The following is a 25,296-nucleotide window of genomic DNA, read 5'->3' as shown; positions in this document are numbered from 1 at the left end:
ATTTGATCATCCTAGTAGCCGTATCGCGGGTCTCTCACGGGTCATGGCGCACATTGCCTTGAAATTCACGTAAGATCTAAAAACTTTCTGAGAGCCTCAGCAACAAGCCAGTGGCCAGGTATCTAAGTCGGCGCCCTGTGTTGGTGGTCTCGGCTGGGACGAGCCAGCTCGGTGGGCGGCGAACGCACCCTGTAGCAGCTCGCCCGCCATGAGGACCGTCTCGTTCGTCGGTCACGTGGACCTGGAGGTGCACGGCGGCGTGTCCCCGTCCGCTCTGCTGCTGGCTGACGTCGACAACGACGGCGAGAACGAGCTGACCGTCGGCACTGAGACCGGAGATCTCTACGTCTTCAAAGGCCTGCAGGTACGCGGCGCCGACGGTCGGGGAGACAGGCACCGCGCGGTGCGCTGGGGAGATGGGCCGAGGCTGAGTGACGCTGCGGGGCGGCGGGCCGCGGTGGAGGCAGCTTTCGTGAGATAGCCCTTGCTGCGTGTGGTTAAGCATGATCCGCCTTACCTTCAAGCAGCGCATGCCTGGAGTCTTGGATATTGTTTAGATGTGGGTCCATCGTGCCCCAGACGTACCCCCTGTCCCCTGTTCGACGCATCGAATCTGGGTGTGCTCGCTGTCCCCCATGTCCGGACGCAGCCGCACGTCACGTCCTGGAGCTGGACGCGGCCACGATTGTGCGTCCCTCAGACGTCGTCCCTGTTTCGCGTCTCCAGACGATCACCGAGCTGTGTTCTGCAGACGCAGCCGCTGTGTCATGTCTCGGAGCTGGGCATGATAACAGCCATCTGCTGCGGCCCGCTGACGGCGCCCGGTCAGAATGTGCTGGCCGTGATCAGCGGCAACGGCTGGGTCCACGTGCTGGAGATGGACGGCTCGAGCCTGCGGCAGCGACACTCCCAGCGCATCCCAGCCAACGTTAAGGTGAGCTCGGCAAACTGCGGATGGGTGTGCTGGTGCCGCCGTGCAGTGGGTACGAAATGGCCTCAGAGACTGAGCTGAAAGTGGCCAGAAATATCCTCTGCACGGACGGTCATCTAGGGTTGTAGGTGGAGCGCGCGTGCCCACGCACGTAGATGCCCTATGAAGGTGCTGTGATAATTGTATGGGCAATTACCCCTTACAAATTGCATGGGCATGCGATGAGAAAGTGCCTTTTGTTGCTCAATAATACATTCGATGTATTCCCATATTTATGTATCCCTCCATATTCCACTCTTCCACATGACACCCTGCTTCATGTGGTAATACTGACATTAAGTGTTCAGTATTACACATTTCGTTATTATAGGCCTCTGCATACACAGAAAGCGGATGTACAGTGCCACAGTATGATGTGTCTGTTAACGCCTCACGGGTCGTCTTAGCGGTACGTTATTACAGCTGCGGCACTCGCGGCGTGGCGCCGCCGGCCACACACTCAGTCTGGCCGCGTCTCCGACAGACGGCGCTGCTGGCGGACGTGGACCTGGACCAGCAGCTGGAGCTGGTGGTGGCGCTGACAGACCGGGTCGTCCGCGTGTACCGCTGGACGGACGGCACGCTGCGTGCCATCAGCAAGTGCGAACTCATGCAGCAGGTGCGACGCGCGGGCGGCGGCCGCAGCGCTGCACCCCAGAGGTCTGACTGCATCAGCCAAGGCAACCCAATCCCCATCCTCAGCAGGGATCAGGAACGCCATTTTTCTGTGATGGTCAGCGACAACCATGATAACTGTGGCTCACGGCTTTTTCTACCAGACGCCAGATCGCACGACACGTGCACGTGCAGTCCGCCGGACGTGTAAGCGCCTTCACACCTGGGTGTTTGTACATACATTGTGTATATTGTTTTTAGACAATACCTTGCAACAAAGGGTATCTGCTGAAGACCCGTGCATCCGGGAAGTGAACCTGTCCACGCAGCAGCAAAGTCCATCGATACGATTGACAGCTAAACTTGACTGGCGCCGGTGCCGACTCACCCAGTCACCAGGGCTGGACGGATTCAGCCCGCCGTCGTCGCGGTACAGTCTGCTGACGTCTGTCTGCTGACGTCTGTCTGCGCCACCTCGGTCCGACCGAGCGACCGTTCCGAGCGCGCTCCGACGCCACGTGTGCGCTCTGCCCGGCAGATCGGCACCATCTCGCTGAACATAGAGGGCGACGGCCGGCCGTCAGTGCTCGTCTCGCAGCCCGGCGCCGCCGTGGTGCGGCTCCGTTACCGCTCTTCGCTGGACGAGGACGGACAGTACGCTCCCTACCCACCCTCCCCGGCGCCGCCGTGGTGCGGCTCCGTTACCGCTCTTCGCTGGTCGAGGATAAACAGCACGCTCCCTACCCACCCTCCTCGGCGCCGCCGTGGTGCGGCTCCGTTACCGCTCTTCGCTGGACGAGGACGGACAGTACGCTCCCCACCCACGCTCCCCGGCGCCGCCGTGGTGCGGCTCCGTTACTGCTCTTCGCTGGACGAAGACGGACAGTACGCTCCCTACCCACCCTCCCCGGCGCCGCCGTGGTGTGGCTCCGTTACCGCTCTTCGCTGGACGAGGACGGACAGTACGCTCCCCACCCACGCTCCCCGGCGCCGCCGTGGTGCGGCTCCGTTACTGCTCTTCGCTGGACGAAGACGGACAGTACGCTCCCTACCCACCCTCCCCGGCGCCGCCGTGGTGTGGCTCCGTTACCGCTCTTCGCTGGTCGAGGATAAACAGCACGCTCCCTACCCACCCTCCTCGGCGCCGCCGTGGTGCGGCTCCGTTACCGCTCTTCGCTGGACAAGGACGGACAGTACGCTCCCTCACCCACCCTCTCCGGTGCCGCTGTGGTGCGGCTACGCTATCGCTTTGACCGGTGATTGGTGCCGGTTAGAGCGGAAAAAGTGGAACTGATTTCTCATAAAGTCATCTTTTGTCCGTCGGCTGGTACAGAACGGGCTTATTGCCACAAATGACATTCACCTCAAAAACGCTTATTCTATCACCCACAGGGCTGTTATCTAAGCAGTGGTTCCCTTTTTCATCTGACCGAACAGTGACTAGGAGGGTGCATGCTAGCATCTGGCGGCCCACGCCCTCGTATGGTGGCACCTAGCTGCCTTCCGTTCGCTTCAGGACGCCGCGCTACTGTGCCACAGAGGGCGTCATGCTGTGGACATTGAGCGTACCGCGCTGCTGTGTTGCAGCGAGTGCCACTCTGTGGACATTGACGACGTTAGCCTAGCGGTGAAGACGCGTCAAAACGTGTCGTGCGAGGTGCTGGGTGGACTGAGAGATCAGCCCGCCTCCAACACGTACGCCCTCATCACCATGGACGGCAGCCTCTTCTACGTCAAGGACAACGCCGTCGAGTGGTGAGGTCACTTGACATGACCTGTCTACAGTGTGAGAGCCGAGCGCCATCAGCAGCTGTGTCCGCCCGCCCGCCTTTCGTGGGTTGGTCAGCTGTAATGCTGGACCATTTGTGTGCACAGCGCCCCTCGCAAATGCACTTCACAGCTTACGTAATTAATGTGGATAAGATTGTATTAAGAAACGATTCGTGATTGAAATGAGGTGAAGGGAGGTGCTCTTTCGGAGTTTGGGAAGACCTGCGCTTTGAACCATGAGCAACCAGCCGCGATTGACGTACTAAATGTTGTATTACTTTAAGATTGGAATGATCAAAATGTGTGAACATCAGATCATGCACAGTGTGTGTGGCTCTCGAATTGTGGTGGATGTGTCCATGCCTCGCTGCACATCGTACACTTGCATTTTGGAAGTTGGGAGTCAAGCGAATTGCGCGCCAACCGCTACCGTGACTAACGCCATTTGGACTCCTCCAGTCTAAAAATTTGCACGAATCGATGTGTGTACCAAAGCCCCTTTTGAAGACGTGCGAACGCACGCGTGCAATCGTATGATAGTTCATAACTTGTATTGCAAGATGGCAGAACAATATGGAACCAGAAGCTGCTTTTCAGAATGGCGCTAGCTAACTTGTATTGGCCTGTTTGTTTCAAAGCGGGCGACGCGTTGGTTCTCCTGCAATTATGGATAGTACTTCTGCAGTTCAAGTTAGTAGTTGTTATGCTGACTTATGTTCTGCAGTATGTTAGGAAATGCTGGTTTACAACGATATTAGGCAAGTATGGATTAGTTTGAGAAGGCTGGCACGAGCAGTGCTCCTGGCCACAAATGCGAATGCCTTTTACAATATGCGTTATGGCGTGTGCCTGATGTTTAGGCACCAGCGCACAGTCTCTGGCTGTTTCACCTGCACACATGGGCGCATTTGCCTGATGTTTAGGCACCAGCGCACTGTCTCTGGCTGTTTTACCCGCACACATGGGCGCAGCCAGCTGACATTGCCCGGACCCGACCGCCGGCCAGGTCCGTGGTGCTTCATCACCAGCTGTTCGGCCTGACCAAGATGGACGTGACTTCGGACGGCAGTGACGAGCTGATCGTGTCATCGTGGGACGGCCACACGTTCATCATCAACCAGGTCGGTGGGCTCGGAGCCTGCCACCGCGCCCTCGTGGCTATGTCCGTCTCCGTCACTGGCCCATCTGGCCTTTAAGCCGGAGTTCACCGACTGATGCACTGTGGCTTGTATGGGCACGGAGTTCATCCAGTTCTCCTTCACCTATGTGGTTCAAAATCGCGTTTTTTACTGTGTTGGACTAAGGCCTGCCCCCTTGACCGGTCCACCGTTGTTGCCGTCCTGTCCTGCCCACCGATCTGCTATTGTTGGCGTCTAACCCTGCTGACCGATCCGCCGTGGCTGGTGTCCTGTCCTGCTGACCGATCCGCCGTGGCTGGTGTCCCGTCCTGCTGACCGATCCGCCGTGGCTGGTGTCCCGTCCTGCTGACCGATCCGCCGTGGCTGGTGTCCTGTTCTGCTTACCGACCCACCTCGGCTAGTGTCCTGCCCTGCTGATTGGTCTGTCACGGCTGGCGGCAGGAGAAGCAGTCGGTACAGTTCCTGTTCGAGGAGGCCGTCACGGCGTTTGCCGCCGGTCAGTTCGGTGCGCGCACCGGCTCCAACGTGCCATGCATGGTGTACGCGACAGTCGGTAAGGTGGTCGTCTATCACAACGTGCGACTGCCGGTGATGGTGACCGAGACGCTGACGGATGTGGTGGCGCACGAGCACGGCTGGCCGGGGGCCGAGCGTCTGACGGCCTGTCAGCTGCAGCAGCTGTACCGCTGGTGCCTGTACGGCTTCCCGCGGCCGCAGCTGGAGGCGGCCGAGTGTGACACGCCGCAGCCGCCGCAGGACGACGCCCACCCGGAGCAGAGCGACGGCGCGGCCGGCGGCGCCAGGGGAGGCGACGCACAGATCGAGGAGGAAGGGTGGCACAGGGCCGAGTGTGATGCGCCCGGGCGGCGGACGAACGCGAGCGACGCCGCTTGACCCGCGCCGCACTCATGACATCTGACATGACCGTGTGGCAAGTCGCTACGACGGGGTGGTGCGAGCGACACGGGGTGTCACGTATTAGCTGCCAGGTAATCGCTGCCACCTGACGGAACCACCAGGTGGCGCCAGCACGCCGCCGTGGCGGGGAAACGGGAGGCGACGCCCCGGAGGCGAGGCGAATCGGAGTGCGTTCTGCGCAGCAGGTCGGACTTATAAAACAGCCATCATGGCGTAACGCGAGCTGATCTGTGTAGCAGGACGTCGTCCAGATCAGGCGCCTAAACCCACTGACGGGGCGCGAATCACGCGTGTAGTCGAAACCTCCAGCCGAGCGTTGAGCTAGAGCCATTTCTATGAGATCCAGCAGTCGGACCAGTTTAGGAAGTCAACTAGCTGTGTTCTTCCCAGATACGGGTCAGTCTGCAATATTTTGGGCGCCGTTGGAAGATGTGCCACGATGAACACAGTCGGTGTTGATTCGCTGGTGAGCTTTGTTTCGCCCCTTACAGTTTTGGATGTCGAATGGGTGATGAGGATTGAAGTCAGCGTGTCAGCGAATGCAATGGTTCATGCATGGGTGAAATATAAATATGAACTGGCTTCTGCCCTAGCGACTGAGTTCGAGTAGATCCGGAAGAAGTATGCCGTGTACCAGGGAAGACCTCCCGATGTCTGGACATGGCCGCCGCTGGCTGGGCGTTGACATCCCAGCTGTAACCGCAAGGTCCCGGCTTCTGGGTCCCATCACACAATGGGGGCATGAAACGTAATTGGTGGCTTTGGTATATTGTATCTTACCAATCAAAACATATGGAATTACTTGTTGATCAATTTCAAGTGTGGCACTCGACAGAAAGCGAAGTTCCTGGCATCACCCCTGAAGTGTATGTCGATGGATAGGCATCTCCACAGATACATTATACCACATGGCTTCATAACGTTACACTTATGAACACACTTTAACATACGCTAAGGGCGGGGTCAATGTAAATTTTCCCTCGTGCTGGAAGTCGTATCAGTAACCTGCTGCAAGTTGTAACAGTCATCTCATGCTGCGTGTTGTAACAGTCCCCTTATGCTGCGCGTAGTACGTCCCCTCGTTCTACATGATGCAAGTCATCTCATGCCGCAAGTCCACAACACACCTTGAGTTCGTGGCTACAGGGCGACAGAAAACAACGCGCGGGCAAGAGCCCAAAATCACTCCGCGGAAACACCATGAAAAACAATCGGCGATGAACCGCCGACTGCGTAAAAATTGTACCGACGCTACGAGCTACGAGCCCTGCCTAGGACCGGTCACATCTGCGATGACCAGCGGCGGCTGTGGGTCACACGGCCAGCGGCCTCTCCGCTGGTCCCGTGGCGGACTGGCCATCCGTCCGCCACGGAACGACTGCCCAGCTCTCAGCACAGCTCACATCCGGATCACGGGGTGGCGCCGCTCCTCCAGGGTGATGTTCCATGTCACCACGTCCAGGCTCGTCTCCAGAATCTGGCGATGTGGCGGGGCTATGTCACTGCAGCGCGGCGCTGAGACACGTCTGCCGGAGGTATGACAGCACGGAAACAAAGTTCCCACCCACCACGGAAGGGCTGCGTGCGTGTGCGCGTGTGCGCGTGTGTGCGCGTGTGTGCGTGTGTGTGCGTGTGCGTGTGCGTGTGCGTGTGCGTGTGCGTGTGCGTGCGTGTGCGTGTGCGTGCGCGTGCGCGCGCGTGTGCGTGTGCGTGTGCGTGTGCGTGTGCGTGTGTGTGTGTGTGTGTGTGTGTGTGTGTGTGTGGTGTGTGTGTGTGTGTGTGTGTGTGTGTGTGTGTGTGTGTGTGTGTGTGTGTGTGTGTGTGTGTGTGTGTGTGTGTGTGTGGGCGGGGACGACACGGCACATGCGTCAAATACAATATTCTCCCAAGGCTCTCAATCGTGACAGAAACGCGCCAATAGCTGGAAATAACAAATTGCTTCCCACAAACAGGAGCATATTGCAAACAGGCATTTCTCCCTCATTGCCAATATTATCTTGGGTATCGCAAAATTATCCGGTATAAGCATATATATACATATATATATATATATATATATATATATATAATATATATATATATTAGAAATACATTATGGTCTTGCCCCACGCGGCCGCCTACAGCTCATTTTTTTGGCCGGCATGGTACTGATTAACTCCAGCAGGTAACAACTCTTAACTAAGGTACACGTTTGAGTGCCTATTTTGCACTCACATTGTTCTCACAGCTACTTGCGACGCCCAGGTCCGCGCTGAGTTCTGGGAGACTAGCCGGTGTTAAGTATAGCACCCGGTCTATCAAAAACGGAAACACAAATGGGCAAAAAACGTGAAATCGTGCTGCTCATGAACAATCTCCATAGTCACCTACATTTGCGAATGAGGTTCGCACCAGCTTACTACCTGGGCCTTAACCTACATGCAGGATACATGGGTAAGGACGTTGCCCGGATACCGACCTTCCTGGTGTCACGGGGGCGGATAACGCCGTCGATGAGCACCCGCGAGGCGTAAAACAGGCTCGAGTCTCTGTCCAGCTGCACCAGCGGCGGCGGCCCGGTCTTGGCCTTGCCCGTGGCTGCCGCCGGCGGCGGCGGCGGCGGCGGCGGAGCGGCGGACGCCGCCGACGGCTCCGCGCCAGCTGTCATCGCCGGTCCCGAGAACTTGGCGCGTGGCCAGGCGAAGTAGAAGTTCGGCTCAAACGCTACGCCGCACTGCAGCACGGGCAGAGACTGAGACACACCGACCGACGGGCCGCTGCCCCCAAACCCCGGGCTGGTCACAGGCCGTGTCCGGGGCAGGACGCACCCTACTCAGGGGCTCACCGCCCGCGTCACCCGTACAGGGGACGTAGAGCTGAGCTGGTAGCTAGTGGATTGTACCTATCACTCGTCCACCGAAACCCCCGGCTATCCTCATGTTCAGCAGTCATACGACAGTTAGTGAACGTACGATTCCGTGGACGCTGAGTGTGGACGCAAGGGCGGCGCAGGGGCCTTACCATGGTCAGGTGCTGGTCGCCGTGGCAGCCGGTGAGGTTGACGCTGATTCGAGGCACTCTGGTGGTGGCCAGCACGGCGGCCGCTCGGCTGCGACACTTCAGAACCTCAGGATCTGAGCAGTCCGCCGCTGCCGACCCAAACGAGGAGCTCACTAAATGGCCAGATCATATAGTGACACAAGGCAGACTCGACGGCTTTATGGTCCCTGCACCGTAAGGCATGGCACATAACAAGACTTCTCAGTACTGGAACCATATCCCTGTGCATAGCGGGATATTATTCATATGTATTTCAGGGACGGAGGCTCAGACATAATCAAATGACGTCACCATGTTGACGCTTTTCGTCCGTGCATGCCAGGGCAACATCCATGAGTTTGAACATGTACCCGGTTTACATGGGCAGCCGAGGATAATTCGAACTAAGATCGGAACGGATCATGCGACGGTTAACCCTCTCGGCGAGCGGCGTTTACATGGGCGAAACCGGCTTTACGTCGGATTAGCGGTCGATAGTTCGATCCCGCTTAGTTCGAATCAAGGAACGGATTATGGGCGAAAACTGCGCTTTTGAGGCGAACTGAACAAAACAAGAAGAAAAAAGCCGGTACTCTGCGTATGGATGGCGAATGTCACGAGCCATGGTGGGCGCGAGACAGCTTTGAGGGCGAGGAGGAAGATGGACTCCGTTGGAAAAATGATCTGTGCGGGACTCATAGGCTTTATAGCTACAGCACAAGCCATAGCACTTGAAACACAAGAGTTGCGCAGTCAGCACTGCCAAATCTGTCACATAAAGTGTTATATGCAAATTTTTACTAGCGGGAAACTTTGGCTAGCAGGAAATCAGTATTTTCTTGTATTGGCCAACGACACTCACAAACTTACCACACTCATATCAGTATGCCACCCAGCATCATGTCACCTACTTTGCGCAGCCCAAGAAACACATTACCTACTCCCACACTAATGCATTTATGAGCAGCCTGCAACAGTGAGCTAAGCTACAGAAATGACTCATGAATGCTACATAGTTAGTGGCAAAAATTGTGTAACTATGTTGTCTTTCCCCATCCAATGCATCATCAGTACCTGAGGGCAGCATTGCCATTTAGACTTGGCATGGACTGGCAAATCAGAATGCAGCTATTTGCTTTCTTGACATACTAGGGTTGAAATACTGCTTTGATATCCTTGCAGTCAACAGCATTGGCTGATATGGACTGATGGCTAGGTGGCACAAACAGCTGTGTTCGCACAGTCCAAAGATCATAACATGTGAACCAGCCCCAGAGCTGTCATGACAAACACAATCTGGGCTCAAAATTCATAACAAATGATTAATTATAACAACAGCTCAATTATCCACCTCATGGTTTGCAAAGATACATGTCACAAAAAAGCACCAAGGTAACATATTTACTCACCCATACAAAAACAGGTAATGATGTGCACCACAGATGTTCTCTGCACCTCATGTGGCATTATGTTAGGTTTACTTAGTTTATGCACTGTTTTCTTCCACATGAAATGCACAAACCTGGATTTGACAGAGTACTGATGACAGCTATTTTCATCCAGTGCTCACATTTACTTTCTTGACATTTTGGAACCATCACTGGGCAATTTTGGTCCCATCATTAAAAATAGTTCACATTCTGCACTGACTGCAATGATCTATTGCCTATATTTGTTGATCCTTTGCATCATGCAGGAATTATTGAGTTACTTATCTCACACACACTAAACTGACAAGCAACAAACAGCCTAATCGCATCAAAAACAAATATTCCAGCCCCCGCTTCCTTGCCATTTGGTCTACCAGTGTGATGTAGCTTAATATTTCCTTGACGAGCCAGTCACCAATATCCAGCACATCTCTCCTGCCAATAGGTGGTCAACCAAATGTTCAAGTCACAGGAGGAATGTCTGCAAAATCAATCCTGGGGCATTTATGTATTCACTTAATGCAAGAAACTATTGGTACTCCCTGCAAGAATTGTTGAACAGTTCAAGTACCTACCTCATGGCCTGCAGACACCCATCTCAAAAAAGCACCAAGGTGACATATTTAATCATCAGTACAAAAACAGGTGATGATATGCAACACAGACGTGTTCTCCATGCAGCATGTGCCATCATGTTAGGTGTTAGTTTATGCACTGTTTTCCTGCACATGGAACACACAAACTTGGATTTAGCAGAGTAATGATGACAACTATTTTCATCCAGTGTTCACATTTGCTTTCTTGCTGTTCTGACCCCGTCATTGGGCAATTTCGGTCCTACCATTGAAAAAGTTCACATTCCGAGCTGACTGCAATGATCTATATTTGTTCATCCGTCATATCATGCAGCAATTTTTAAGCTACCTTTCTCACACAAATTTAACTGACAAGCAACCAGCATCCTAATTTAAGGAACATCTGCAAAAACGCTCCTGGGGCCTTTAGGTATTAACTTAATGAAAGAACTTGGAGGCATTCTCTGCACGAATTTTGAGCAATCCAAAATTAAAGTGAGAACAAGTCAAAGCTATATAAAATGACCATATTACCTCCATTGGCTTTTGGAAGCATGGAGCCTGCCCCAGATGTAAATTAATCTAACCTTTAGGCGGAAAGATAGCACCAAGCACCGCCGACGCCTGCTGTCTGCATAGATCATGCGCCTAGCGAGGCTAAATTACGTGAGCATTTCTGTGCTGCTAGCCACTCAAGGCCCTCAATAATAAGCGTAGTTTTAGCAGCATGGTGTCAACTTCACCTCTTTCTCTTTTCCTTTACCATCTTGGACTTGGACCGTCTCGAGCAATAGCTAAAAACCCGTGGAAAAGCGGCAACACCAAACGAAGCTGAAATGGCCATGAACAGAACTGCGTGCGCCAGGCATTTTTCTTTTTTTTTGTTTAGACAGCTGACGGCCGATAATTCGGACGAAATCCCTTCCTGAACGGATGATCCTCTCACGGGAAGGGATTTCCTCCGGCGCACGATTCGAATCAGCGGAACGGCGCGTGAGTGTATACATGGGCCGGATAGTTCGGATCGAGGACGGGTCCCGGCTCAATTCGAATCACAGCTGCCCATGTAAACAGGGTAATGGACATGACGTCGGCCTGAACATGTCAACCATACGCCGTTGATGTCTGTATCGCTACGCCGGTCATTGGGGACTTCGGAGCCATTGCACCTGCGTCAGCTGGCGAGTTTTGCAGATAGATAAGGGGAATGCCACGCTGGTCGCAGAGCTCCACCAGATGCGCCATTTTCAGGGCGTCGCGTGACGTCACCGTCCCGTGGTTGGCCACCACGCCAACCAGCCGCCTGCGCAGGAACGGGCAAAACTGAACCGCGACAAGCCACCGGGATAAACATTCATAACCCTCATTAATGGATGAATTCAGGGTTTTGGCGATCTGCAGCTCTATATCCAGAGAAATCTGTTTACAATCATTATGTAAAATATATCCTTATAGCCTACATATCCTTTAACATGAATGTCCATAAACCCTATTACAATGTACCATGTGTTCATATATATAATATGTAAATTTAAAGGGGCAATTACACGGCACATCGGAAATAACAACTTCGTTGGTTTGGCACTTCTTTAAGAGTACCACAAAACGTACCCGTTAAGCTTTCCGAAACCAGTGATGACGCTCTTGCCGTAGGTAGCTTTGAATTCTCGAAAGCGACTTCCGTCTAGGATGGTCCCTAAGACGTATCGCACTTCCGAGTGCGAAAGATGGTCCAGGCCTGAGAGCGCTTAAACAGCCAGAAAATCAATCGGATTAGCTCACACTCCAAAGACACAAAGACCGGCGAGACGCATACAGCGGTACAGTACGGCGAGCGCTTCGCTGGCTGTACAGCGACACAGTGCGGCAAGCGCTCCGCCGGCTGCACAGCGGCACAGTACGGCGAGCGCTTCGCTGGCTGCACAGCGGCACGGTACGGCGAGCGCTCCGCCGGCTGCACAGCGGCACAGTACGGCGAGCACTTCGCTGGCTGCACAGCGGCACGGTACGGCGAGCGCTCCGCCGGCTGCACAGCGGCACAGTACGGCGAGCGCTTCGCTGGCTGTACAGCGGCACAGCGCGGCGAGCGCTCCGCTGGCTGCACAGCCTGCGGTTCACATATACACATCACATATACATGTGACAGAAGCACAGTGTGACGATGTGTGCGATCGTCACGGTACATGTGCGAGTGAGGGACGAGTGTTCTCGGTCTCGTATCTTGACGAAGGCGCTATAAGCGTCACCGACATCGTGCGTGTTATACTAACAGCTCGTCACACAACACATCTTATTAGCTATTATTTTGTTCAACAAATTCCAATTAGGGGGGCCTGCTGTCAGAACAAATTCATCGGAATTGCGCGCACGCAGAAAACATGCTGCGTTATTGAAACATGCGTCGGAAGTTGCAACATGTTCCCCTGAATTATACAGCATCATTTATTTTGTTAGGGATTTCTCCTCATGCAGTTATTATGTAGTGCTTGGCCTCTTCATTTGGCCCGATACGAGAGCAGTCCGATGGCGCTTTTCTCTTGGCAACGATTTAGCCAACAGAGTTACCTCCGAAGACAACGTAAAAGTAGCAATATCCTCGAGATCTCGTGACGTTTCGCTCGTTACAACAAATACGTGCTGCACTAAATTCTCTTGAATAATATATGTTACTATTGCTCACGCTACTGCGTCGTGCGGCCGCGCGGGCGCGGCCTGGTCAGCGGCTAACCGGCGCGGCCGGCCGTGTTTATGCCTCCGGGCCATTTTCCCCGTGACCTGGCCGAGGTCGCGTCTGTGGACCGGAGCGGCCGCAGGCTGGAGGTAGGGACGGCCGGTTGAGGTCGGGGGTTAAATCTGTCCTGCGCAAGTGCTGGGTGTTGTTGCGTATTTAATATCCGAATCGTGATTCAAATACATATAATACAAATACATCTCGTCCATAACTGTATTACTCACAGGTCTTTGCTGCATGTTTGGATAGCTCTTTGAAGGAGTACTATATACATATCTGTAAAAGGCAATCTAAAACAGCGGAGCCAGATCAAAGCAATCCCTTGTTCTGCGCTCGGAAAGCGCAGGAGTCCTGGCGCACACTGCCACTGAGCTGCGTAGCTCACTTCTCAGGCTGCAATAGGCAGGCGATCCTCATCGGGCCGCGCCACTTACTGTCCAGGCCGGCAGACGGCAGGAGCGGCGGCTCGTGTTGGCTCGCCTCGGCCGGAGGCAGGTTGAGCGAGTCGATGACGTCACGCGTCGTGCTGAGCGCCTCCTCCTCGTCCGCGGCAAACATGTCGCAGCAGCCGGACACGCTGCAGTGCAGTGTGGCGCCACCTGCGCACCGCAGAGCCAATCACGCAGAGCAGGGACGGACGGCTACCGAGGCGTCACAGACCCATGATGAGCGAGACGACGATGTCACAGAGCAGCCACAGACGGACAGGGACCAGTGAGCGCGCGCGCTTCGACGGAGTCCGGTGGGGGTCGATAGTGACGGCCAAGAAACACGCCAATCGTTAACAGTGGGGAGAGTCAACAAAAACGCCTTTATATCAATTGAAGTACTACCTCTTATCATTCACGCACAGATAATCTCAATGATTCAGTTGAAGTTCAAAAACTCATGGTTCAATAACATAATGGCTGATAAGCAAAACATTGCCACCGCTCGAGATGTGGTGAGCACAGCCACACACAAACCCTTTGATCCCCAGTGTAGCGGAGCTCAGTTGGGGTATCTCATTTCAATAAGCAGGGAGACCAGGGAGACATGGGGGACCTGAGCAGGAGGACCTGGCTCTGGTGAGCGCGGGCACTGACCGAGCTGCTCCTCGGTGACCTGTTCGCCAGTGGCGGCACGCACCAGCGGCGGTCCTCCCAGAAATAGCGTACCGATCCGGTCCACCATCACAGCCTCGTCAGACATGGTCGGTGCGTACGCACCTGCCGCACCACCGGCCGCGTGCCGGTCAAGAGGACAGCTCTGGCTACAACCAAGCGTCCGCCATGAGAAGCTGGTTTGAAGTGTGAAAAACAGGTGCAAACAAAGGGAAATTCATTGCAACTTATGAGACCAACACACAAGACACATCTTCATACAAAAGGAACAGGAACAGGAGAGAAACAAAGTTATGCTTAATGTATGGCATAGCTTAAATACTGTGTGTACCACATACCATAAACGTAACAGGAGCCATTGCGAATAATGCTTATGACATGGACCTTATTCAACATAGCTTAACAAAATTTAGGTAAGGTCATGTTTCCAAAATGCTTCCATACCACAAAAGCCAGAAATTAACAGATGTCGGATTGAAGCACGTCAGTTCCAATCACCTCCCACAGAAATGCAGACAAACAAGAGTGTGGAAATAACTACTGCTGATGGGTGGTTACCTCCCCCAATGTCATTAGGACCGAAGTACCATGTAAATTCCAGGCGCGCACACATTGAGCGCAGTGAGGACGGCACCCACGCTCGGTACACCAGCGCCACGGCTGGAGGCGCTCGAGACTGACCGCCGGCGGTGCAGCTGCCGCAGACGACCGCCACCTGCGGGATCCCGTCGGCCGAGAGCACCGCCTGGTTGCGGAAGCTGCGGCCGCCGTGCTGCTTGTCCGGAAACAGCTGGCTCTGCAGCGGCAGAAAGCCACCGCCGCTGTCCACCAGACAGATGGACGGCAGCCGGCTGGCCGCAGAGATCTGCCAGATAGGCGAGGTGAGCGCCCGGCCGGGGAGGCAGACGGCTCGCGCCGGCCGACAGGCCCCGGACAGAGGCCGGCACAGGCGTCGCTGACAGCCACTGCCTCGTATGGGAGCGTCTCGTCTCGTGCCTGGCCTCGCCTCTGCGGCTGCTGACCGTCCCCACACCCCTATCGTACTCCAGTGGTCTGACTGTTCGAACATAAGACGCAGCACAGGTCTGTGACGTCATAGCAAAACTGGACTCGGCGGCGCCCAGCATATGGCCAGGCCCAGCGCCGGGAGAGGCCCGCCGCTCGGTCGGGGCTACAGCTCACCACGTCGCATCAGTCTGCGGTGGCGCCGGAGAGCGGCCCCTCGATACACACGAAACACCCGTGCTCTATTTCTCAACCGCACATTACAGAACGGTCTGCGGCGGTGGCGCCGGAGACCGGCCCCTCGATACACACGAAATACCTTTGCTCTAGTTCTCAACCGCGCATTACAGAACGGTCTGCGGCGGCGCGGGAAACTGACCCCTCGCGACACACGCAATATCCGTGCTGTAGTTCTTAACTGCATGTTGCAGAACCAAACACATTGCAGTGCTGGAGCACCTTCCTGAATGATGGTCGTTATTGCATAAGATGCACATGAGCAGTGCACTGTAGGGAAACTGCCAGCTTTCTTATGACTAGCAGATGTGTGGTGATAATTTGTACCTACCTGCTGTGCCCGCAGTGACTTTGTGACTGTTATGGGGAAGTAGGTGCCTCCCTTCACAGTCCCATCATTGGCGTTGATCACGCAGTACCGCCCCTTCACCTTGGCAATGACTGCAAGCAGCATCATTGAATGCACAAATACAAAGAAATGGTACTTTTATGCAGTGACAATGAGCATCAGGTAGAAGCTCTATCAAATATATCAAATATATCAAATATATCAAAATAGACCTTATCAGCAATACCTTACAAGATTGATTTCAGCCCCATCATGTCTGGATGAATGTACATAATGCTTGTAAAACATGTCATGCAATTGCTTACCACTCATTTCAATCAATGCCCACACACACTGCTTAACAAGACTGAATATCCCAAACAATATGAAAAGATGATGTCACATCAAGAAAATGTCTAAGGCCAGACTTAATCAAAATTGCCCTAAAATCAGGCTACCAGAAGTAATAGCCATTGGCATTACAAGCTCAGTTAGTGGCTTACTCTAAATTCCTCTATAACACCAGTTTATGAATGGGATTAGTCACTCTATTTTTTGCCATGATAGTCTGTTTTTTAGGGGCACTGACTATTCTGACCAAATGGTGCCATCTTACCACAAACTGCACCCCCATAGGGTACATCTCCATACTCCAGGGAGAGGCCAGCCAGAGGAGCGAGGTTGATCAGCTCTGTATTGGGATCCACTAAACGGGCAATCCTGTCCCATACAAGCATCTTCTTGTTGAGCTGAGTGTGGCGTTGTCTGGCCTTCTCTCCACCTGAACAAAGAGGCTGAAGATGTAAACAAGTCGAAAAAGTTTGAATCATTTAACTTACAGTATAAATGTCTTAAAATATGTAGTGATGTCAGCACAACCACAGATTTTCCACCTTTGGTCATTGGAGAACCAATGCATAACTGGTTCTAAAGTAGGACATCCAAGACCAAAGTGTCTTGGTTCTGTGCCATTGGTCCTCATTTGTCAATGTGTCCAGTCCACATTGAATACCATAAGAAAAAATACATCAATTTTTATGAAATGCATTTTATCAGAAGGGACAAGTCTGTCGATTGTAAATTGGCATGTTTATAACTCAACACCACAATGTTTACAAGCAAGCACCAACCTCCATTTGCAAGCACTGTCATGATCTTGTCAAGTTGCTCAATGGACTTCAAGCCTGTTGCTGCAGCCTGCTGATATGCCTGATCAGTGCAATCGACATCAACCTTCAGGAGCGGAAAACTGGCATCCAGTCGAACAGCAGAAAAGGACAAAGATTTGCGTGTGTCTGTCCGCCAAAATACATTGCAAATGGCATCATGCCTACGGATTGCACCCCACCGGCAAATGTTAGAGACTATCATTTCAGCCCATTAAGCGCCTACCAACAGGCAATCACATGCAACAAAACAACACGTACATTAAACAGAATCGCCCCCGCCCCAACCTAAAAGTGTACTACTATTTATCGCACCAGGAGCCTTTGTGGCTTGAAAGCGACAAACTTATTACAAGTTGTGTTCGATAACTTTTTTTGAGTTAGTGGTAGCAGCTTTTACACAAAAGACCCATTCAGTGATTTATTTGCTCCCAAAAACTGCCACATAGGCAGTAGTGGACACATGATAGGATTGGGGTATTTTTAGGGTAAACGACATGCAACCGTCCCTTTCGTACACGTGTTTGGGGAAGCGTGGTTGAGCGGCGAGGGGGCCTGTGTGTTCTGGACATTAGGAAAGGCTGTAAACCAGTCGGCGTGATTGTATTCAAACCTCAGATGGAACCCGCGGGTGCCTGCAGTTAGGCCCCTGGATCAATAAGCTACATAATCAGAGGTAGGGTGGGGCGGAGATGGGGGAATCACGATGACAGGGTTAGGCGACGCCAACTTCCGTTGACATGATGATCATTTTCTCATTTTCCCAAGAACCAATGCAATTTCCCACCAAAGTTTTTGAAAAAACTCATCAGTATTTATCATTCCTAAAGGTATATACTTATGCCCACATATTGTTACTTCTGCTGCTCTGTATTGCTGTATTGTGATGTTTCCAATTTTTGTAGCACTAAATTTGCATCTACTCTTTTTAACTCTGTATCAAAGGCTTCTAACCATGTTATTTAACATGTCTTATTACAGGTGTGCATCGTTGGAGAGATGAGCAAACGGCTGAAGCTAGATAATGGCACTGTTAAGGTGCAAGAGCCAGTGCCTGATCCATGCACTTCTGATAGCTCTGAAGAAGAGGAAGAAGCAGCAAAACCTGAAGAAATCTGGGGATACAATACAAAACTACCTCAGCGAACAGCTCCACCAGACTTAAAACACCGCTGTGATGTGTTGAACTTAAAATTCCACCCACAAGCGGACAGGCTCGTGGTTGCCACTGTTGATGGCAGAATAGCACTGTAAGAATAGCATAATTTTTTGTAGGGGGTCCCATGGCAGAGAGAACCAGACTGCCCTCAGTCATTTGATCTTTAGTTATGGTCATCATTGGTCAACATCTAACAATTCATCAGTTATGCATCAACATCAAGCTCAACATCAACATCAGTTATGCTCAACATCTAACAATTCACCTGATACTATCGTCTTGGCTGCCAGCGCTGATTTTGGAAGCAAATGAGGGCAACAGACATTAAACAAGTGTGTTTCTTGGCCATGGAGCTTTATACTGTGACATGTTGCATGTGCATGCCCTGGTGACTGTGTATGTGCTGTTGATGTCGCATGCAGTATTGGCTTGCATGGTGGTTGTGTGGTGCATGTGGTCATGGATGCTGTCATTGCTGCTTGGTGCATGCCCTTATGCTAGCTCCCAAGGCTGCATGCTGGGCATGGCTGGTGGTCAGCTAATGAGTCCTTTGCAGGTGCTGCAGAATGAGTGTCTAGTTTGACAGTGCACTACTTCCTGAATAAACTGCAGTCGGGCAGTTGTCACAATGGTGGCAGTGGTGGCCAGACCTGATGCCAAAGACAACATTTGAAGAGGATATTAAGCCAACAATTCAGGAAGAGTTCAAGTCATCCATCATAGCATCTGCTGGCAAAGTGGTTAGACTAAGAGACTGATGGGAGGGACAATGTCAGGTGTTTTCTTCACAAGTTTTAGCAGTGTACACTAGTTAATGGCTGGACTGATGAGATCACCAAACTGGATCAGTTATCGGTGTCACTGTCTGACATGGCATGTGATTGCTTCATGCGCTTGCCAGATGACTGCAAAAGCACATATACAGAGTTGCGAAAATCGCTGATGTCCGAGTTTCACTTGCCTGGCTTGCAAAGTGATTATGCACTGCAGTTGAGGTTGTACCAAGTGATAGCAGGGACAGTCAACTGCTGAATATGTGTATGAGTTACAGCAACTGGCAGAACGGGTTTACCCAGAATGGGCATCTGACCCTCGAGAAGGCGTTGTCAAGGCCCAATTCATCAATGGATTAGACGGGCGTCGTCGCCGCCGTCGTCGCACCTTCGGCTCCGACTTCTTCACCGGCGAGGAGGTTGGAGGCGGGGTCTGCTGAAGTGGAGTAGGTGGCGGAGCTCCGCGACCAGGTCAAGGCGGTGGCAGCCCCGATGGCAGAACTTCAGGCGAGCGTTGGCAGGTTGACCTTTGGGGGTGTTCATCACGGAGTGCGCGGTTGAGGTGCTTACCGAGCAGGCGAGTGCACTGAACATGGAGGTCGGGGGAGGAATAGCTGTTCCTGATGGTGCCTATTACCATTTTGGTAGCCGCGCTCACTTGGCCAGAGACTGGTGGCCTAGCGTGGGGGCGTGGTGATCCGCTCTACCGACGTGGACAGCCCGGCCATGATGCGCATAACTGCCGAGCTCAGATGGGTTTTCGGTGAGAGCCGGAGAAGAGGGCCACTGTTCGGTTCCAGGTGCGAGGCCCAGTAACGATGTGGTCCAGGGATTGTGCAGTTATGCGCGCGATGGGGGAGCTGTTGTGGGCGCAACCACTGTTCCCAACAACAATTTAAAGGCTGTGTATGTTGGAGAGTTAGTACAGGGGCAGCCTGTGACATGGTTGTTAAAGACAGGAGCTGAGTGTATATCAGTCAGCTCGGCAGTCCCGGGCGTTTGCGACTTAGCACCCTGCGCGGTGCGCCAGCAGCCTGTTAAAATCGATGGTAAGCCCTTGTTGTTCCAGGCATTGGTGTTGGCGGATCTTCACGTGGGCGCCTCTGCTCTTTCACACAACATCCTGTGTTTGTTGTGTCAGCAATGACCACGCAGTGTTCGCTGGGCACTGATGTCATGAGAAGGCTGGGGGCCACCATTTCAATTGACTGGGTCTCCAGAAAGGTGTCTGTAGGTTCGGAAAATCTTGCCTCATTAGTGGTGAGATGCAGGTTGAAGCTGTGGCAGCTCTCCGTTGTGGCAGGGTAACACTGTCATGCGATATTGTCGTACCAGGTCGACACGAGATCGTCACGAAGGGGAACGCGGCTCTGGACCAGCCAGCCGGAGCATGCGTAATGTACACTCCTGATGGGACGCTTGAAGATAAGCACCAGATTGTAGATGCTTATGTGCTGAACACTGTTGGAGACAAGCATCAGGTGAGCCCGAGGTTTGTGAATCCAGGTGAGGGAAGCATCAAATTATACAAAGGAACAACCGTCGGACATGTTGAACAGGTGGCGGCGGTGCATGAGTCCTCGCCACCCCACGTTGTTCGTAACGTCGCCCAAAAGAATCAACAGGAAGGGAAGGCGAGATTGGAAGAGAAAAAAGAGAAGATCGCGATGCTCCTGACTGCGTACCTGGACCGGCTTCCCACCGATGGAACACTTGAAAGGTCAGGCGTCGTTCGGCATGAAGTTCGGACGGGTGCTGCGCCGCCGAGGTCCATGCAGCCGGGGCGAGTGGATCATCGCATGCGAAAGCAAATGGATGAAATGGTGGACGACATGCTCGCACGTGACGTCGCCAGGCCAAGTGTGTCCCCATATGCAGCAAGTGTAGTTCCGGTGCAGAAGAAAGATGGGACGATTCGATTTTGTATCGACTACCGTAGACTGAACGCGGATACCACGAGTGACGCTTTTCCACTGCCCTGAATCGATGACTGTTTGGACGTCCTGTCCGCGGCCAAGTGGTTCCATGTCATGGATCTGAAAAGTGGGTATTTGCAGCAGGAGCTCAAGGAGGAGGATAAACGCAAGATTGTTTTTGCAACGCACAAAGGACTGTTCGAATTTAACGTGACATCCATTCCTTGAAGGGGGCGCCGGCATCGTTCCAGCGGCTGATGGTGGAAACACTAGCGGGTCTCGTTTGGAACATCTGTCTTGTGTATCTCGACGATATAATCACATTCGGAAGAACGTTCTCTGAAAAGTTGGAGAGATCGGCGATTGTTTTAGGGGCGTTGCGAGCAGCAAACCTGACGCTGGATCCGAGAAAGTGTAGGTTGTTTCGGAAGGAGGCTCAGTTCCTCGGGCGTGTAGTCAGTGGGAAAGACGTGTGTGCGGATCCCTCGGAAGCGTCTGCGGTGCAGCACTTTCCGGCCCCATCGCCCATGAGGGGAGCGCGTAAGTTCTTGGGATTAGCCTCGTACTTCCGACGCTTTATTCCATAGTTTGCCCACCTGGCAAGGCCTCGGCATCGACTTCCAGAGGGTGTCTCTTGCTTCAAAGGGACGGAAGAGTGCGCTGTGGCTTTTGCGATGTTGAAAAAACTCTTCTCCGGTGTTGTGGTACCCGAACTTCCTGGAGCCGTTCACGTTGACAACGGACGCCGGCGATGTAGGCCTGGGGGCGGTGCTGACTCAAGAGGAAAATAGCACGTGTTGGGGCATATGCTAGTCGCAGTCTGACTAGGGCACAGAGGAGATACTTTGCAACTGAGCGAGAGTGTCTCGCCCTCGTTTAGGCTAGTTGTCGGTTCCGGGTGTATCTGCATGGGCAGCACTTCATACTGCGGACTGACCACAATCCTTTAGGCTTCATCTCCGACGGAGCAAGAATCTCAGAGGCAAGCTGCCGCGGTGGATTCTGGAGTTGGAAGCGCTGGACTATGAAGTTCCAGTACCGACCAGGATTCAACCTTATGTATGCAAATGCCCTGTCCCTGCGGCCATGTAGATGACGGCCAAGGACAATACGCGACAGAGGTGCGGGGCAACAACGTGAAATGGTGACTTTTGAATTAAGATTGGCTCAACAAGAAGACCAGGACCTGGCGAAGGTCATTGAACTGATTAGAAGGGAGGCGTCCATGTTCTGCGTCTGCATGACCAGTGGTGAAGCACTACATGTCTCAACAGGACCCCCATGACGTTGACCTCCCCAGGCTCATGCTGTGTATGGTTAGTTTGCCACTAAGCAGTCCTTTGCATGTGTTGCAGAATGGGTGTCTAGTTCGACGGTGTACTACTTCCTGAACAAACTACAATTTGGCAGTTGTCACAATGCACTGTTCTGAGTAGGTATCGGCGGTCATGATCTAGTGTAAAATATTTGATGTGGAAATGGTCCGAACGTCTTGAGTAGTGTCAGGTCACCCTTGACACTTGACACAGGTCGTGGCCATCCTACCCAAAACATGCCACATTGGCTTAAATCCCTCGCTTCGCGTGGTCGTTTGTCTAGTTTGCTGCATGATTGAAAACATTTGCATGCTGATGCTACCAAAGGATTGTTTTTCATATCTAGCCGCAAGTGCATGAACTGAAGCCCTGTTACCACTGCTCACGCAGGCACAACTACAGCAGTGAGCGCAGTGACCTGGCGCTGACCCTGCCCACCTGCAAGTCCACGTGCCGCGGGCTCGAGTTCTCGGGCGACGGCGGCCTGCTGTTCTCCGGTTGGGCGGATGGCTCTCTGCGCATACACAGCATGGGAGACGGGCGCGCTGAAAGCGGCGCCTGCCGGCCGCCCACCCGGCCCGGCGTCTTCAGCGTGCTGCCTCTCACTGAGCGGCTGATGGCCCTCCGGTGACGACGACGGCACCGTCAAACGTGAGCTGGGCGGCGAGCTCCCGGCGTCCGGCCCCCGCCGGCCAGCGCGGCACGGCGGGGGGCGGGGGGCCGGGCAGGCTGGAGGGCAGACGCGCCGGCAGGGCAGGCGGAAGGAGCTGCTCGGTCGGCTTGGTATCGTATAATGTTTAGCTGTCGTGCTATTTCAATAGTAGTTTTGTGCAATCGCGTAGGAAGATTTCGTTGGAGTGTGCATGCTGTCAAAAATGGAGTGGCCTTACCGACGCAATCTGACCAACCACCTATTGTATATATATATATATATATATATATATATATATATATATAGACCTATATATATTCTATATATTATAGATGGATCCGTTTGGTTACCGGAATATTTTCTAATGCCATATATCTGATGTAGCCTTGGTCTCCTTACCTCTGACACTCATCTGTTGAATAAGAGGCAGTCAGCATGGTCGCCATATCATCAGGGGTAGTCAGGCGCGCCCTAAATCCCGAATCATCATCACCATCATCATCATCATCATCGTCATCATCATCATTACCATCATCATTTGTCCTCTAAATTCATTCAACCTTACCTTCAATCCGCTGGAACCACTCGCTGCACGCAGTCTGCTTCTGTAACATGGTCGTGGCATCGCGCTGCGAGGCCTCGGTGCTGATGCCGTCTTCCCTTGCACCAGTGTGGGACTACCGGACCCGGGCCTCGGTGCTGATGCCGTCTTCCCTTGCACCAGTGTGGGACTACCGGACCCGGGCTGAAGTGATGAGCGTCAAACAGTGTGAGGACTACATCAGTGACCTGATCTGCGACGACGACCAGCGCTGGCTGGTGGCCTCCTCCGGCGAGGGTACCATCACCTCCTTCAGTCTCCGCACCCGCCGGGTCCACACCCAGGTACGACCGCGTCCTGCGCGCCACCCACCGGTGAGCTCCGCGGTGGCCAGCGCTGCTGACAGCAAGCAGACGCGACCGCTTACGATGAGTCGACCTGGGCGTGCCCTCTCAGCGGTGGGAGCGAGCTTGTCCGTGCCAGGGGGGACGGTGTCGGGCGATCTGCCGTTCCTGCTGGCCACCGTGCTCGGTGGGAGCGAGCTTGTCCCTGCCAGGGGGACGGTGTCGGGCGATCTGCCGTTCCTGCTGGCCACCGTGCTCGGTGGGAGCGAGCTTGTCCGTGCCAGGGGGGACGGTGTCAGGTGATCTGCCGTTCCTGCTGGCCACCGTGCTCGGTGGGAGCGAGCTTGTCCGTGCCAGGGGGGACGGTGTCAGGTGATCTGCCGTTCCTGCTGGCCACCGTGCTCGGTGGGAGCGAGCTTGTCCGTGCCAGGGGGGACGGTGTCGGGTGATCTGCCGTTCCTGCTGGCCACCGGGCTTCAACTGCTATGAGCATGTACACGTGTGTTTTGTTGGCCATCTCTACCGACACCTGATTTCCATGACAAAGCATCCACGGCCCTCGTTCGTCTGGAGGGTGATAACGGTGATAAGGCCTCCCCCTGGCGGTCGGCAGTGTGACATGTACGAGGCTCCACTCACGTGCATGACGTTCATCAAGGAGCAGAAGAAGCTGGCCGTAGGCATGGCTTCCGACCAGGGAAAGGTGCCTATCTTCAAGTGGGGACACTTTGGAGAGCACGTAAGTGTGCCGTATAGGCGTACAATGCGCTAGAGAATCGTGCAGCCACCTGTCGTAAATCTGAACAATCGGTACTACTATTTCTGCGCGACCCATTGTTTCACAGGACGCTTAGTTTGCGCCTTCATTGCCGATCATAAACATGTCCAACTGGCATTCTTTACTGATTTTATGAATGCTTTGGCATTTGGACGCGTTATAATGCCTCGCTGTTTCGCGCTCCGATGGCGCGATGAGTCCTTAGTCGGTAGTTTCTTTGCGCCTCACGTTGTTCACGTGCACCTGTGCAAAGCGGCCGTCGTCCTGAGGTCGGTTTGGTAAGGTTATCAAACCGACCCCACGACGACGGCTGCCTTGCGTGAGTGCTCGCGCTTGCTCCCCCCCCCCCCCCTCTTCTCGGCTGGGTTATAAATCTCAGTAATTTCATACTCCATGCTGAGTGTTTGTTCAGTGTGCTAATACGGTGATTTGTTGCTGCAGTGTTACCGACAGTCGTCGCCAGACTGACTCTGGTCCGCGTATTCCCAGGTGAATGTGTTCAAAGGACACCCGTCGTCGATCAACGCTGTGGTGGCTGCCACCGACTCGCTGTTGGTGATGGCCTATGACGACGGCCAGATTCGGTGAGTGGAACGGCGGGGCTTCGGCCGCGAGCGCGCGGTGGTCCCCTGTGGTCCGGTGATGGCATGGTGTCAGGTCATGTTAGACGTCTTCTCTCACCTATTGGCCTCGTCTTTTTCCGCCTGCTGTTCCCCGCCGCCCTGTCATGTTGCGGCGTCAACGGCGCACCGCTCTCCCGCCGCCAGGGCGTGCAACATCCTGCCGTACAAGTACTTCGGCGGCGTAGTGGG

At 53.6% G+C, this 25,296-nt stretch overlaps 3 protein-coding genes and 1 long non-coding RNA gene across 5 annotated transcripts; 3 read left to right on the top strand and 1 right to left on the bottom strand.

Moving 5' to 3' along the window:
• The first annotated feature begins 185 nt into the window (after positions 1-185).
• On the top strand, positions 186-5,994 carry LOC119104106 (KICSTOR complex protein ITFG2). 2 transcript variants are annotated; one of them, XM_037227783.1, is made up of 7 exons: positions 186-364; positions 752-934; positions 1,455-1,589; positions 2,124-2,239; positions 3,173-3,340; positions 4,362-4,476; positions 4,936-5,994. In XM_037227783.1, exons 1-7 carry the CDS (start codon positions 209-211, stop codon positions 5,386-5,388), a joined length of 1,326 nt encoding a protein of 441 aa, XP_037083678.1. In that variant the 5' UTR covers positions 186-208; the 3' UTR covers positions 5,389-5,994. The 2 variants fall into 2 exon arrangements, with proteins under 2 accessions (XP_037083678.1, XP_037083680.1); XM_037227785.1 differs by having other exon boundaries at positions 228-364; positions 727-934.
• A 170-nt stretch (positions 5,995-6,164) lies between these two features.
• Positions 6,165-17,312, bottom strand: LOC119104105 (methylcrotonoyl-CoA carboxylase beta chain, mitochondrial). The gene is made up of 11 exons (XM_037227782.1): positions 16,970-17,312; positions 16,456-16,620; positions 15,843-15,952; positions 14,951-15,134; positions 14,252-14,374; positions 13,601-13,765; positions 12,047-12,182; positions 11,605-11,738; positions 8,413-8,540; positions 7,871-8,125; positions 6,165-6,889 (listed from the first exon to the last, which is right to left on the bottom strand). Exons 1-11 carry the CDS (start codon positions 17,208-17,210, stop codon positions 6,812-6,814), a joined length of 1,719 nt encoding a protein of 572 aa, XP_037083677.1. The 5' UTR covers positions 17,211-17,312; the 3' UTR covers positions 6,165-6,811.
• A 344-nt stretch (positions 17,313-17,656) lies between these two features.
• On the top strand, positions 17,657-22,696 carry LOC119104104 (uncharacterized). The gene is made up of 3 exons (XR_005094869.1): positions 17,657-17,681; positions 17,987-18,255; positions 22,560-22,696. It is a non-coding gene; the product is annotated as an uncharacterized LOC119104104 (long non-coding RNA).
• A 94-nt stretch (positions 22,697-22,790) lies between these two features.
• Positions 22,791-25,288, top strand: LOC119104103 (WD repeat-containing protein 55 homolog; the record flags this gene model as incomplete). Its single annotated transcript, XM_037227781.1, has 5 exons — positions 22,791-22,820; positions 23,546-23,706; positions 24,320-24,445; positions 24,974-25,068; positions 25,252-25,288. Coding segments are annotated over exons 2-5 (390 nt in total), but the record flags the coding sequence as incomplete, so codon positions are not given.
• Between the last annotated feature and the right edge of the window lie 8 nt (positions 25,289-25,296).

This window comes from Pollicipes pollicipes, unplaced genomic scaffold, assembly GCF_011947565.3.
Source record: "Pollicipes pollicipes isolate AB1234 unplaced genomic scaffold, Ppol_2.1 Scaffold_5856;HRSCAF=6941_pilon_pilon_pilon, whole genome shotgun sequence".
In the NCBI taxonomy this organism is placed as follows: Eukaryota; Metazoa; Arthropoda; class Thecostraca; order Pollicipedomorpha; family Pollicipedidae; genus Pollicipes; species Pollicipes pollicipes.
The sequence above is the reverse complement of the archived record's forward strand: the minus strand, read 5'-3'. Positions and strand labels throughout refer to the sequence as shown.